The sequence below is a fragment of the Coenobita brevimanus genome, chromosome 93 (genome assembly GCF_032717465.1).
Source record: "Coenobita brevimanus isolate Jiangsu-jjx chromosome 93, ASM3271746v2, whole genome shotgun sequence".
NCBI classification, from domain to species: Eukaryota; Metazoa; Arthropoda; class Malacostraca; order Decapoda; family Coenobitidae; genus Coenobita; species Coenobita brevimanus.
The window spans coordinates 58887967-58902049 of record NC_137046.1 but is presented as its reverse complement, the minus strand read 5'-3'; the positions used below and the strand labels follow the sequence as shown (position 1 = coordinate 58902049).

The 14083-nt window shown below is 40.6% G+C and overlaps 1 protein-coding gene across 1 annotated transcript; it reads left to right on the top strand.

Moving 5' to 3' along the window:
* Positions 1-1349: 1349 nt before the first annotated feature.
* Positions 1350-2530, top strand: LOC145412527 (uncharacterized). Its single transcript, XM_080282421.1, has one exon. The coding sequence runs from the start codon at positions 1364-1366 to the stop codon at positions 2528-2530; it is 1167 nt and encodes a 388-aa protein (XP_080138547.1). The 5' UTR covers positions 1350-1363.
* The last annotated feature ends 11553 nt before the right edge of the window (positions 2531-14083 follow it).

Here is a 14083-nt window from a genome sequence, read left to right as displayed (position 1 = left end):
GAAAAAAATAAATTGAAATTTTAAATGGGGAGCCAATAGGGGGCCAGTGGGGAGCTAAGGATCTGGGGCCGTACTTATAAAACCTGCATCATAGTTAGGTGAAAGTCAGAAAACATAAAAACAGCAAAGACGTGAGAGTCCCTGGTTCGATTCCCAGCATATTGGTAATTTTCCAGATTATTTTTCCTGTGTATAGTACAGGTTTCTCTCTTCATTCTGTCTTGCCGTAAGTGCTTGGGATAGATTAAAAGCATCTACTTGCCCGAGTGCCAGGGGGTTAACTCATCCTCTTGATGCCCACAGTGGGGGCGGGGGGACGTTGGTTACAAGATTGTGACAACGTGAGTTAACTTTTACCTGGTCGTGGTGTTGTGGTATGCTGCCTGGCTCTCACCTGAGAGTCCCTGGTTCGATTCCCAGCATATTGGTAATTTGCCAGATTTGTTTACGGTACATATGACGTCACACTCCCGGGCTCGAGCTACCTCAAGCCAGCTCCAGGGGTGGATCGACTTGGCTTGAGTCTGGCTCAAGCGCGACTCGAGTCCGGCTTGAGCCTGGGCACCGCAAAAACGGGAATGGACGTTTGGCTTAAGTCTGGCTCGAGCAAGGCTCAAGCCTGGGCCTCACAAAAACGCGCCTTTACTTACCTTGAGATCGTTTGTTATAGGTGGAATCGCGGCGTTTGGTAAAGAAATACCCCACATTTATCTGATCCTAATTTTATTAATCTTACCAGAGCAAGATTTCTCTGATGCAGTGCGCTCAAATAAATGCGTTCATCTCGTACTACAAATATAAAATATACCGATGCCGGCTTAAGGGACCCCCAACAGACTCTGGATTGGGAGATACGGTTTACTTCCAGCCATTCTCAGTCACATATAATCACAATACATGACCTACCTTTTTAATGGTAACTTCGTCTTCCACAAGACGAAAATGCAGTATCCACATGTGACATGTCGCCGTCCTTACTGTTTATGTTAAGTATCTATAATTCCACTGAAAAGACGATCACACTTGAGTCTCACAAAGGATCGGAATCTCTTCTCTAATCCCTCCGTTAATACATTATTTTATTCCTTCGTAAGTGTATGAAAACTTTCAAAACCAATGTTGGAATTTGTTTTACAATAAAGGGCTATGAGCCAATTAGGCACCATCATTTTTATAGCTCATATAATAAAACAAAAAAACTAGTATACTTACAAAATAAACTTATATGAAAATAAATGACGGGGAATCTTCCACTCCACTTGTTTTTGTTGTCAGTTGTCACGAATCGTCCTAGGCTGACGGCAAATTGTCATGGAATCATGATCGCAATCGGGCTTCTTTCCCCTATTTCTGGTGTCTCTTCATGATTTTCAAATTACGTCGTCAACCACAAGCACATAAGAATATTGGGAACCTTCAGGGCAATTGGATATTTTGCACACTGCCCGGAGTAATGAGTGCAAAGACGTTTGATTTTGGCAGCCGCATCGACGAGATTTTAAGAGTAGGAGAGGACCTGGGTTTGTCAAGTTCAGAGGTTCATTATGTCTTCACAGCCGTCCTTGCTGACGAAGGAAAGGAAGGTGAACTGCAACTCAGCCAAGTACCGGTATGTGTAAAAGGAGCCGAATCCAGCAAAGTAAGGATTATGGGTAAAATTTCAAGCGCTTTGAAAACTATCATGAAGGTTCTGACTTGTGTGGTAATTGTTGGTGTTGTGTCTTGCAGTGTTATTTCTTTTCACAATCCAACCAAGAAGTTTGTGACTCGTAATATTCAAGATTTAATATATCCTGTTATGACAACACTGAGACAGTTTACCTTACCAGTTCTGAAAAAATATCCACATTTAAGTCTGTGGTATTCTGAAGAGTGTTTAGTGCCAAATATACTGTTTAATCATGGAAACATTGATTGTTCTACATGCCCTGAAAATGTTGACTTTATCGAGATATCAACCTTGCAGAATTTTACAAGTTCATATTATAATACGGGAAAATACCTTGTTGTAACTGATGCAGTGCACAAAATAGTTTCAAGGACAGTTTTCCTGGAGAATGTTGATATTCGTCAAGAAATAAAAACTGGCACATGGAAGCAAGTTTCCAAGTATAGTCCATTATCTAATACATTAAAAGAGTATATTGGTAAGCAGCTTACTGGTGATATTCACATAGAATGGAAAATAAATAAACTAGAAACTCTACACCTAATTCGACAAGTTTTTCCAAGGCCTTACTTTATTCCTCAGGAGACTGAAGTTGCTCTGCATAGATATGTGTTCATTGATGGCCCAGACTCAGAGCCTTACCCACTTCCTCTACCAGAATTTGCAAATACTGTGATAATACAAGGTGAAGGAGAGAGTGTATTTTTTATGCTGCCTTCTCGTCAGTGTAAAGGAGACTGTAACCCTACCAGTATTACTCTAAAAGCCACTCAGGTTTTGTTTTATAACTGGATGTATTGGAGACCAGAAAGAATAAAAAGTGGATATTCATCCACTTTTGCAATGAGTTCATTTTATTGATTACTGCTATGTTGTATTTTTGTTATTATATTGATGGAGGGATGGAGAAGAGAGGTATATGAGAGAGGGCGTGTAAGTTGGGGAGAAGGCAATGAAATGGGAGGGGACAGGGTGACATGGAGGAGATTCGTTTGTGGCCACCCCATATGGGATTAAGGCATCTGGCAGATAGAAGTTATGGGACCTCATTATATGGTACTTTTAGCCATTTCACTTTGAGGATATAGAAATTTTTTTGTTCTGCTTGACTAACAGAGTACCAGATTATTCAGTATTGGGGAGATGAAACTGTTCAGGTTGAAATGGTTAGAAAGACTACTGGTACCCTTTACCCTTAAAATGTTAAGTAAATATAGATATGGTACTGTATATTTGTAACTCATTTTTTGCTGATGCTAAGTATTGAATTGTGCTTAGGAGAGACCCATCAGATTGAAGAGGTTAGAGATGGGTTGCTTCCACCAGATTAATGAAATGGTCTGACAAGTTGAAATTTAACCCTGAAAGTGCTCTGGTTGCCCTTAGAGATTAGCTAACAGTAATATGGTACTGCAGATGGGTTTCAAGCCGTTCAGGTCAGGATGCTTTTCTTCGCTAAACAAAATGGTTTTGTGGCAACCAGAATAAATTAAGTTTCTCAGTTGACCTTTAGAATAAAGGTCAAAGGTTTGGTGCTCCCTTCAGCTGCATATGAGTGAATATAATCCAAAAGTGTCCCTGCCATCCTTTTGGACAAATAACCTGTTGGCACAGGTAGCTACTTCTTTCCTACATTATTTGTCTGTTGCTAGATTATCTTTATTTCATTTATGTAACACAATAGTTTAAAACATTTTCTATAAACCCTTCAGTTTGGGTAGTTTTTTTTTTTTTTTTTTTAATAAGTTTTTCTGGCTAATGCGAGATGATATTCAACTTGGGTAAGACATCCCTTCCCTTTAGGGATTAAGAGCAGGTTAATTCCCTTACCCTAAATTGTCCCAGCCATCCTTTATGGATGAAGTCATACAAGACAGGAGATTACCATACCTTTGATAAGGATATATTTTTATCTTGTTTACAATACAGTGTTATAATCCTAAGTATTATCTTTAGCCTATGTTTTAATACATCAGACATATATATTATAGCTAGTCCTACCATAGTTACTGTGGTATATATTTGTTCACACAACTGGAATACCATGGTGTTTTCATGATAGTATGTATCCTTAGTACCTGCACAGCAGATTTACTGCTCTGTCTTTACAATACCAGTACTCTAATGCGACTGTCATTATATACCAGTATTTCAAAGAGCACTTTCACTAGTCACACAAGTATCAGCTGTCACTAGTCACCATTAGTTTCTTCATGCATCTGCTTTTGGGTGGTTAGATTAAGTTAAAGTCTAGTAAGCAAGGAATTTCTGTGATTTTCAGTTGCAGTAAGAATGTATATGTGAATTATATAACTTTGCAATAAATTTGGAAACATGGAATGTTTTTTATTAATTTATATACCTTTATTTGTGTAATACCATTGCCACAACCATAATACATGTAATTTGTAGTGCAGTGTGTTCATTTTACTATGTTCGTTAAGGACAAATACCATAGAAGAGCATAGCATCATGCCAGGGTGAATCCAGAAAAATGTGAGATGGGGTGATGGAAGTAGTGCTTTATACATATTTACCAGTGCATATATATATATATATATATATATATATATATATATATATATATATATACAGCTACTGCAAATTGACTTAGGACCTCCCCCCACAAGGTATAAAAAAACACAGAAATCATAGTATATCACAATGTTTGTTCATGAAATGCCATTCATTAACATGAAATTATGTTTCTTTCGTTTTTCAGGATCAGTTGGATGCTTTTTGGCATAGAATCACTTAGATCTCGAAAGTACTGTAATATAAGGACACTTCTTTGCACCAAACATTTGTCAATTCAGTCTTGAAGTTGTCCAGATTGGGTGGCTTTTTCTCTGCCATGATTTTCTTCATCTTTGCCCAGCAGTTTTCTATTGGATTTAGATCCGGACTGTTGCCAGGCCAGTCAAGGACCTCAATCCGATTATCCTGAAGCTATTTTTTTCCCCTTTCTTGACTTGTGACATGGAGCTGAATCGTGCATGGAAAAGTCGCACCCGTGACTAGCAAAAAAGTTTAACAAATGATCTTTCAGAACTTGAATTTACCTGCCACCATTCATCATCAAGTTCGTAGAAAGAAAGTAGAGGCCTCCCCTTCCCATTTCACCCGAGAAACACCCCCATACCATTACTGATTGTGGGTGCTTAACAGTCGGCACCATGTAAACAGGGTCATATCGACTATGGACGGCACGGTGACGAACCTTGGCAGAACGCACCTGGAACACTTGAAATGTGCTTTCATCGGAAAACATAACTTTTCTCCACTTATCTGATGTCCAGTGTGCATACTTCTTGGCAAACTTAATGTGCTGCTTCTTCATGCGGTCAGTGAGAAGCGGTTTCTTGGCTGTGGTGCGGCATGGCAAACCCAGCTCCTTATGCAAGCAGTGTTGGATAGTTCGAATTGAGATGTCTTGTAACAGCTGGGGATGCATTCTCTCCAATTCTTCTGCTGTCAGTTGAGGATTCTTGATTACATCCCTCTTCAGAAGCATAGCTGTACCTCTGGAAGTCGTCCTTTCCACGGCCATGCTTCTGCTCTGGTACATCAGGTGGCAGGCCAGACGCTGCAACAAGAATCTTCATGACAGTCGACTTTACGTTCACAAATCACGTTGATAGGGTTATTATCCAGCCTCCATGCAATGATACGGACCCTCTCATCCCTTGAGCAGTACTTTCCAGGCATGACAACTCGACTTAAGGAAAACAACAGGGCGAACAGTAATGCATACAAAAAAAGAGGGAGGTCCAAGCTCGAAGCGACGGGAACGTATACTCCCACTCTCACTTCTGGGCAAGCACTGACGTGCTGAGTGTTTCACCACCTCCTGCCAACACCAGAGGAGTTGCCAGTTACTTCTTGCCCCCAAAATTCACTTGCGTTTCATACACGGGTGAACTAGGGTTTGCGCCCCGCCAGGGTAATAAACTTTGGGAGTGTTCACCCGCCCACGTACTGCATTGGCGGACACAAGGAGTGCTGTAGTTGAACCAGTGTCGCCTATTATAAAGTATGCTTGCACCCAGTCGGCTTGCACGGGCCGATTACACTTGGCTCACAGACTACACACACATCCAAAGCCACTCCAACACTACAATTACACTTACAAGCACTTCTCAACCTACATACAATCTCTGCCAGACAGCCTAAGCCACTTGGTAGAGATTCATTGGCTGTATCATCCTGACTTCAGTCGGGATAGGCCGGTCCTGCAGTGGATACTTAAACGGCTGATGATGATGATCATGATGATGATGATATATACTGTATATATATATATATATATATATATATATGTCATGGGAGGAAGGGTGATAAATGAAGTGAGCCTATACATGTTGGAATTAGAAGGAAGGGGGCTTCTCTTATACAGTAGCATGTTTATGTTTGGCAGCACATGAGTTGATACTGCTGGTACACAAACTGTGCTAGAAGTAACTTTCTCATTGAAATATCAGTTACCAGCATGTTATTGGTACTGGTAGATGATATGGACAGTTTGATTTTATTGGGTAGCTATTCAGAATTTATGAGGCTGTTTTTAATTACAAATTTGATCAAGTAGCTACTGTAATAGGAAAGTAACTTCTGTGTTAAAAGTCTGTGGTACCAGTATTGTATTGTTTCAAGACTGGAAATGGCAGTGCAAAGCCAGTATAAAATGTGCTGATGTAGAGAAGGTAAATCTGTGAATTGCTTTACTGAAAACTTCAGTTCAGTTTTTCCTTTACCCTAGAATGCTTACGTCGGGTAAATTTCCCTGTTCGGCGATTTATTTATTTGCTATTTTGTTATGATAAGAGCTTTGGAGCTGTCCTTCCCTATACCTTCAATCCACCCTACCCCCTACCTACATAGGTAGTGGTGTGGTTTCATCTAGCATTTATCACCATGATATTTGGGTTTAAAGTGTTTTTTACCCGACATTGCCCCTTTTTTCGTTTCCCCCATTTCAGGCCAGGGTGATATGTGAGGGAAGCCACCTACCTAGTCTTAAGCTTTTAACGTCCCAAGGAGGGGGCCACCAAGCCCAGTGGCAATTAAGCCCATAGTTAGTGTTTTTTATTTTAATGTTCATGTTATAAAAAAAAAAGCATTTTTTTTAGTACCTCCTAAATAAATTCAGGTAAAATTTATTTTCTTACCCTGATGGTTATTACTATGTAAGAAGGAAGTATATGAGTTACTTTTGATATCTGCATTGTCAAATTTTGTAAAAATTGTGTCTAAGTATTTTTTATTAATTTTCCAAAATTGGGTAAAATTCTCCCGGCAAAAGCAGTACTGTGAGGATAATAACGTAAGCATTCCAGGGTTAAGCACTGTTTTCCCATCAGATCCTATTTTATCCTGTGAAGTTAGTGATATCTGTATTTTCCTCGAATAGAATATAAGTAGACCTAACTGACACCAGAGCTAAATCACTTTTTTTTTTTCCCCTCCCAGCTATATTGCCTGAACAGATTGTGGAATGACAGTCATAGCACTTGTACCACTTATTGTACTTACTAGTACATTTTTGAAGACCTTGGCCAGGCATGCATGTGGAAGCCTTTCTGCACCTGTTTATGGCACTAAGCAGTGTTAGTGGATGCTGTGTAGCTCCATTACCACTGTGTGCCGCCATCATTAAGCATAAGTTAAGTACCTCAATTGTCGGATGCCCGTAGTGACATACCAGAGGAATTATGTAAGTTCAACATACTGAACAGTACTATCATAAATCATTATGTAGGTGAAACTGTTATCACTGGAGCGCACAGTACTGTTAAATTCTGGAATATGATGAGTTGTCAACCTCATCAACTGCAGACAAGCAACTACCCCTGCAGAGTTGTCCTGTGCAGCAAATTGATGTTCCCTTGCAGCTGGCAGTGCCTCACCACAGTAAGGCATGGTGAATAGTGTAGAGGTTTGGTTCCTGGATGGATGCCACATGTACATCTCTTCACCAAGTTAACAGTGCACCATCATAGATTCCACATCACCCCATATTTTGGCCATATAGTTAAATGGTTTCCAGGGTTGCAGGAAACCATTAGGCTTGTCACTCAGTATAGAGCCACCTGAAGTGGAAAGAAGAGTAATTAAAAGTGACAAAAAAGGAAGGATATGATGAGTAATGCAGTAGATCAGTGAGTATTGCAAATGTTCAGGGAACTGGGCTTTCCAAAAAAGCAAAGTTTCCTCAAGCTTTCTAAAATATATTTTAGCATAGCACATTGTTTAAATTAATGAAAAAATTTCATGGAGTTGGCTGTTGGTGTTATTTCATAATAGAGTACATCTTAGCAAAAATGAAACTACATTACAGTACAAAAGTACACTGCAATACACCTGTAAAGTGTTTGTTTACCAAAAATCCAGTTGTGGAGTGATTTTACCTGAATAGAAAGATGTTGATCTGCATCACTTGGTTTTAGCATGTTTTAAAATCTGTTTGACCTCTAGGGAAAATGTTTGGAGACACCTGAATAAGATGTTGTCTAACACATTGTGATATTGTATCTATCATTTAGGATTATTCAGAATTTAGAACTTAGGGGAATAAAAATGTTGAATGTTAAGGTATGGTATATGATATGTCTGTCTACCTGTCTGTTGACAGATGCCTCAATCCCATAAGGGGTGGCCGGCCACAAACAAATCGCCTCCATGTCGTCCTGTCCAATGCCATTTCACTGCCTTGCTCCCAGCTTACATCCCCCTTTCTCATATGCATCTCCACTCCATCCCTTCATCTCATCCTTGGCCTCCCCATCTCTCTCCCTCTCACCACCTCACTCGCATACACACTCCTCGATAGTCTTTCACTCTCCAGCCTCTCCACATAGCCAAACCACTTCAATGTATTTCTCCTAACGCATTCTATCACATCTACATCCACAACACAACGCTTCTGCACTTCCTCATTTGTCAGTCTGTCTCCCCACGTAACTCCACATGCTCCAATTAAAATACAGTAACTCATTTCCACTGCTCTCACCCCTGACTTGTGTCCTTCCAACAATGTCCAAGTTTCACTTCCATACATTAGGGTTGGTATCACAATACTATCATGCAGTGACTTTTTTACTTCCATGCCCACTTCCCTGTTCCTTATCATTGTTTTCAAAGAACCAGCAATCTTTCTTCCCTGTTGTATCCTTTCAAGCAGTTCACCCTCTAAGCTTCCATCCTTAGTCATCACACTACCCAAGTACTTAAATGCACTCACATTTTCCTTTCCCTCCTCATCCAGCCTCACTGTACATTCAGTGGCTTCATTTCTCAGGAAAACCATAACTTTACCCTACATTCACCTTTAGATTCCATTTCATACATACTCTCCCAAACTCATTCACAAATCCTTGCAGCTTCCCTTCGTCTTCACTTAACAATACAGCATCATTTGCAAACAACAGTACAGGGAGTTTAAACACTGCCCCCTCTCATTAGGGTTGCTGCAACGTCCATTGCCCTACTTTGTACCTCTTTTATAACCCCATCCATATACAGATTGAATAGCCATGGGGACATGACTCATCCCTGTTTCAATCCAACATTCAAACAAAATTCACTCAGTTCACTATCCACATGCACTGCAGCCTTAGTGCCCTCACACGTACTCTTCACGGCATTCAACAACTTCCCATTTACTCCATATATTCTTAATACTTTCTACATTCCATGTCTATCCACCCTATCATATGCTTTCTCCAAAATCCATAAAGGCCATATACAACTTCTTTTCCTTCTCTAGAAACTTTTCCATTACAGACCTGAAAATGAATATCTGATCAACACAACCTCTTCTCTTTCTAAAACCTCCCTGTTCTTCTGCAGTTAATTCCTCTGCTATATCCCTAACTGTCAATAGGTATCGTGCCATATACTTCTCCTATTACGCAAAGAAGACTTATGCTCCTATGATTACCACACACTTCTTTCTCCCCTTTTCCTTTGTACAAGGGAATAATTATACCTTACTTTCAATCCTCTGGGACTCTACTTTCCTTCCAGGCCATTCTGCACATCTTCCATATCCATTCTACTACTGTCTCCTTGTTGTGTATATATAATACACAGTACTGTATCTGTATTTTGTTTTTGGCAGTTCTGACTTAAATCATTATAGCAGCCATAATGTATGTATTGTACTGTAGTAACTTATTTAAAGGCAACCTTTTTTAGCCATAGACAGTAATTGGAGGTCACTGTAAGACCTGCCTTTCCACATTGCTGAGCTGAGTCACACTGGTTCATGAGGGGGTAACATGGGTGCATTTAAACAGTTGAGCAGAATGCAAGCTTTGATAGTTCAGTTAATATGATCTTGATTTTGGAACCAAAATAGGCTCTGTACACAATCAGCATAGTACAGTATACAGGGGTCATATGAGTATTAATAATTGAGGATAGAAATATAATGACTGGTAACTGTAATTTTAAAGTGTCTAGAGTGAGACTGTTAACATGAGATAGGTGATTCTGTTCTTGGTTGAATAGGGGAAAGAAATGAATGTTTGAAGGTGGTGGTTGCCTCATATGTTTGATAATTTAGGTAGCTGCTGCCTCTGATGGAACATATTTTTCATCCATCCAGCCATCATTCAATCCTATCGTCCCATGAGGAGCATAGGAACCTAGGGCTATGCAAATTGGTCCTGGCGTGTAAGATGAGAGTGACCAGCCTCACTCATCCCTGAGTGGCATTACATGAGCAATAAACCCCAACAACCCCTTGGATATAGATCTGCACAGGCTCATCCGATTGGAGCACCTTAATTACCCACTAAACCACCAGGTGCCATAATTTGGTGCTATGGTTACCACCCAGTGTAGAAAATGGTTTCCTGGTGTACAGGAAATCATTTGGCTTGTCACTCAGTGTAGAATCACCCATAGGCAGAAGGAAGAGGAAAAAATGAAGGAAAGTAAGACAAAACATATTTTTCTATTTATCTATCTATCTATAGCCCGACACCCTAATCCCGCAAAGGGTGGCCGCAGACAAAACGCTTCCAAGTCGCTCTGTCACCCATCATTTGCCTGTTGTAAATAAATGTCCTTGTCTAAATTGACTTCTGTGAATTCTTCCAGGAGGAAGATATGGAAGTTGAAAACCCAAGCAGTATGGGATGCCTTCTATAGTAAGATTAATAGAGCGGTGGCTGAACAGGGAGCTGTTGACAGAAGTGCTATGAACAGTACAGAGATCTCAAGAGCAATTTCATGAAAGTCACTGATTCAGTGTGTAGATGGGCAAAGGGCCCTCCAAGACGTAAGGTAATATGGTAGTGGGATGAGGATGTAGAAGCCACAGTTAAGAGAAAAGAAACCTTTCTTGGGAATGGAAAATAAGTGGTAACAGAGAGGACTACTTGGCTACCAAGTGTAGGGCTAGAAAGGAGGTATACAGGACAAAATCTGAGTCTCAGAGACTTTTATTGGATTTTCTAAACAGTGTTGAAAGGAAGAATATGGTATTTAAGGTGGGATATCAGAAGAAGAGGGAAAACAAGTATACCATAGATGAGCAGTGCATGAAGAATGATGAAGGAAAGGTAGTGGTGGTGTAATGGGGTCTTTAAAAATCTGCATTGCCTAGAAGTAAAGCAGGGATCCTCTCTTTGGCTCAGTGGTAACATGCTTTCATAATGAGGACGAAGGCCTGAGACTGAATCTCATTCAGACCAGTGATTAAGCACCATGACAAACAACAAAGGTCTCAAGATTAACCCCTGATGCACACCAACATCCATAGAAAACCTGCCACTCAAATGTCCATTTACTCTCATCTGGTGTGGACACCCATAAACACAGCCAAAACTACTCCAGCCATGCCTCAATCCCAAGCTTTCTCATTGCCCACTTCACCACCTCCCTAGTGACTATGTCAAAGGCCTTCTTCAAATCAAAGTACAGGTCCCTCTTCTTTCCCATTTATTTTTCCTCAAGCTGTCAGACAATGAATGTGGCATCAGTGGTCCCTTTGCATAAACCAAAACTGCATCTCATCAATATTCACTCTTTCCCTCATCATACCTTCCAGGACTCTCTCTATTACTTTCATTATCTGGTCCAAAAGTTTTATACCTCAATAATTTCCTCTTTCCAGGGCATCACCCTTCCCCTTGTACACATTTCCAATCACACTCCTCAGCCAGTTATCTGGGACAACATATTTACATACAGTATATAGACTTATATCAAATCAGTAACTAAACCCACTCCCATATCTCCTGAGGCATTCAGCATTGCAACAGTCAACCCAGACACACCCACTGCCTTCCCCAACTGCATCCTGCCTATTGCCCTGCTCACAGTAGCAGCATCAAAGGCCATGGACCAAATTTTGGATCTATCTATCTATCTATTGCCAGATGTCTCAATCTGCTGGCTCCAAATCTTCCCAGTTCCAGTCAAACACCTCATTCAGCAACTGGTTATAATGCTCTCTCCTGGCATCTTTAATATCGTCACTGTCGACTGTAATAACTGAAATGAAACTTAACAACTTAAAGCAATCTCACGTGACTTCAGAAATGGACTCCCAAGGGAGATGTATCCTGATGACTTGGTGCTGTTTGCAAAGGAGGTGGAGGAAAATTTTTAGGAAACAAATGGGTCTCAAAGGTTTGAGGATAAATGTGGATAAACCAAAGTGATGATATCTAGGGCTGGTGGTAATACAATCAAAGCAGAGGGAGTGTGGCCATGTGTGGGTTGCCACAAGGGTGTGGAAAGTAATTCCATCTTGAGCAATGTTTGTGATAAGTGGGCGCATAAGAGATGTGGTATTAGAGGTAGACCGCAAATTAATGCTAATTTTTTGTATTCATTGTGTAAGGGAGAGCATGAAGTAATTGTCAGGTGTGAAGGATTGATCTTGCTGGTGAGTCTCTTGAGTGTGTGGATAAATTTTGTTATTTGGGAGATGTATTGGAGGTAGCTCTGTGGCTAGGGTAAGGAGTGGTTGGGGGAAGGTTTGGGAGCTGTTGCCTCTCTTGACATAGAGAGGGTCTCTCCTTCCATGCTGAGGGATCTTTGTATGTGGCATGTGTTAGGAGTGTAATCCTGTATGGTAGTGAGACCTGAGCAGTAGAGGAAGAGGATATTCATAGGCTTAGTCATACAGAAATGAGGATATTTAGATGGATATGTAGTGCATCCATGAATGAAAAGCCTGGGGGAGTTAGGATGCCAATTGAGGAGTTGAGAGGAAGGATGGGACTTGAATGTATTGGTGTTGTGATAAGGATGGGTAGATTGAGATGATCTGAGCATGTTGAGAGGATGGAAGATGACAACTTTTGCAGAGGGTGAGAGGTATGACTGTCGAGGGTAGGCTTTGCAAGGGGCTAATCATAAGACCTAGGACAAGATCATGGAGTGTGACCTCAGGGATAAGAGACTGAATGGGGAAGATGCAGATCAAGTGGGATAGAGAGTCTCCATTAGATGACCAAGGCCAATGAATGCATGCATGTTGGAGCCTTTGTAAAGAAATGAAATGTGGTGCAACATGAAGGATTTAATCCCTGAGAAAGGCAACTAAGGCCATATAGCCCTGCTAGGTTACAGGAACGTGTTACCACTCCCGGCACGGCAGTCACAGGCGAGGCTTGAACTCACGACCACCCCCCGGCCACGAACTCGATGCTCTGCCTCTGAGCCACCGTGCCCCCACGTGCAACATAAATTTCAAGGGTGGGACAGATCCTAAGCTGAAGCAATGAATTGTGTACCTCTTACATTCATGTGGTCCTTGATGAGGACTACTTTTGCATCATGGTGCAAATGACCTATATTTGTGGTCTTAGTACTTTATATTATTGTCCCTAAAGCCTTGTTTTCCACTAAGCTTTTACATGTTTGTGACGGCTGAGGTTGTGGTCCAGTGTTTGCTCACATGTTTATTTTTTTCTGGTGTAGCTTTTGTAGACTGTTGTCACTGATTCTTTCTGCTGTCTGAAGGTACTGATTGTGAGTGTCTTCAAGGCACTGAGTTTAGTTGAGAAAATTATGTGTGTATTTAGAGAAAGTCCAAGAATTTCTTAATGTCTGCCTGTGGGGAGTTGCTGAAAAAGATGGTGACTTGAGGGTGTGTTAAGTGTTTTTCTAGACTCATGTTTTTCTCGAGTGAATAGAGTGGTTAGTTTAAATACGTTGTATTAAATTAGATAAACTTGGAAATTATTAGACATTTTATGGAAAGCTTTGTCATCCAGATTTTCCACTTGTGTATACGTTTTCAAATTTACCGCCTCATCCCGGCAAGGATTTCACTGTGAAAACAATACATTGTAATGCACACGGTCATTGATATTAATAACACCTGTGAATTTTCAGCATATGTGATACTTCAAAAATCAATTAAATACTTTTCCAGCTGATGCATACTAGGGA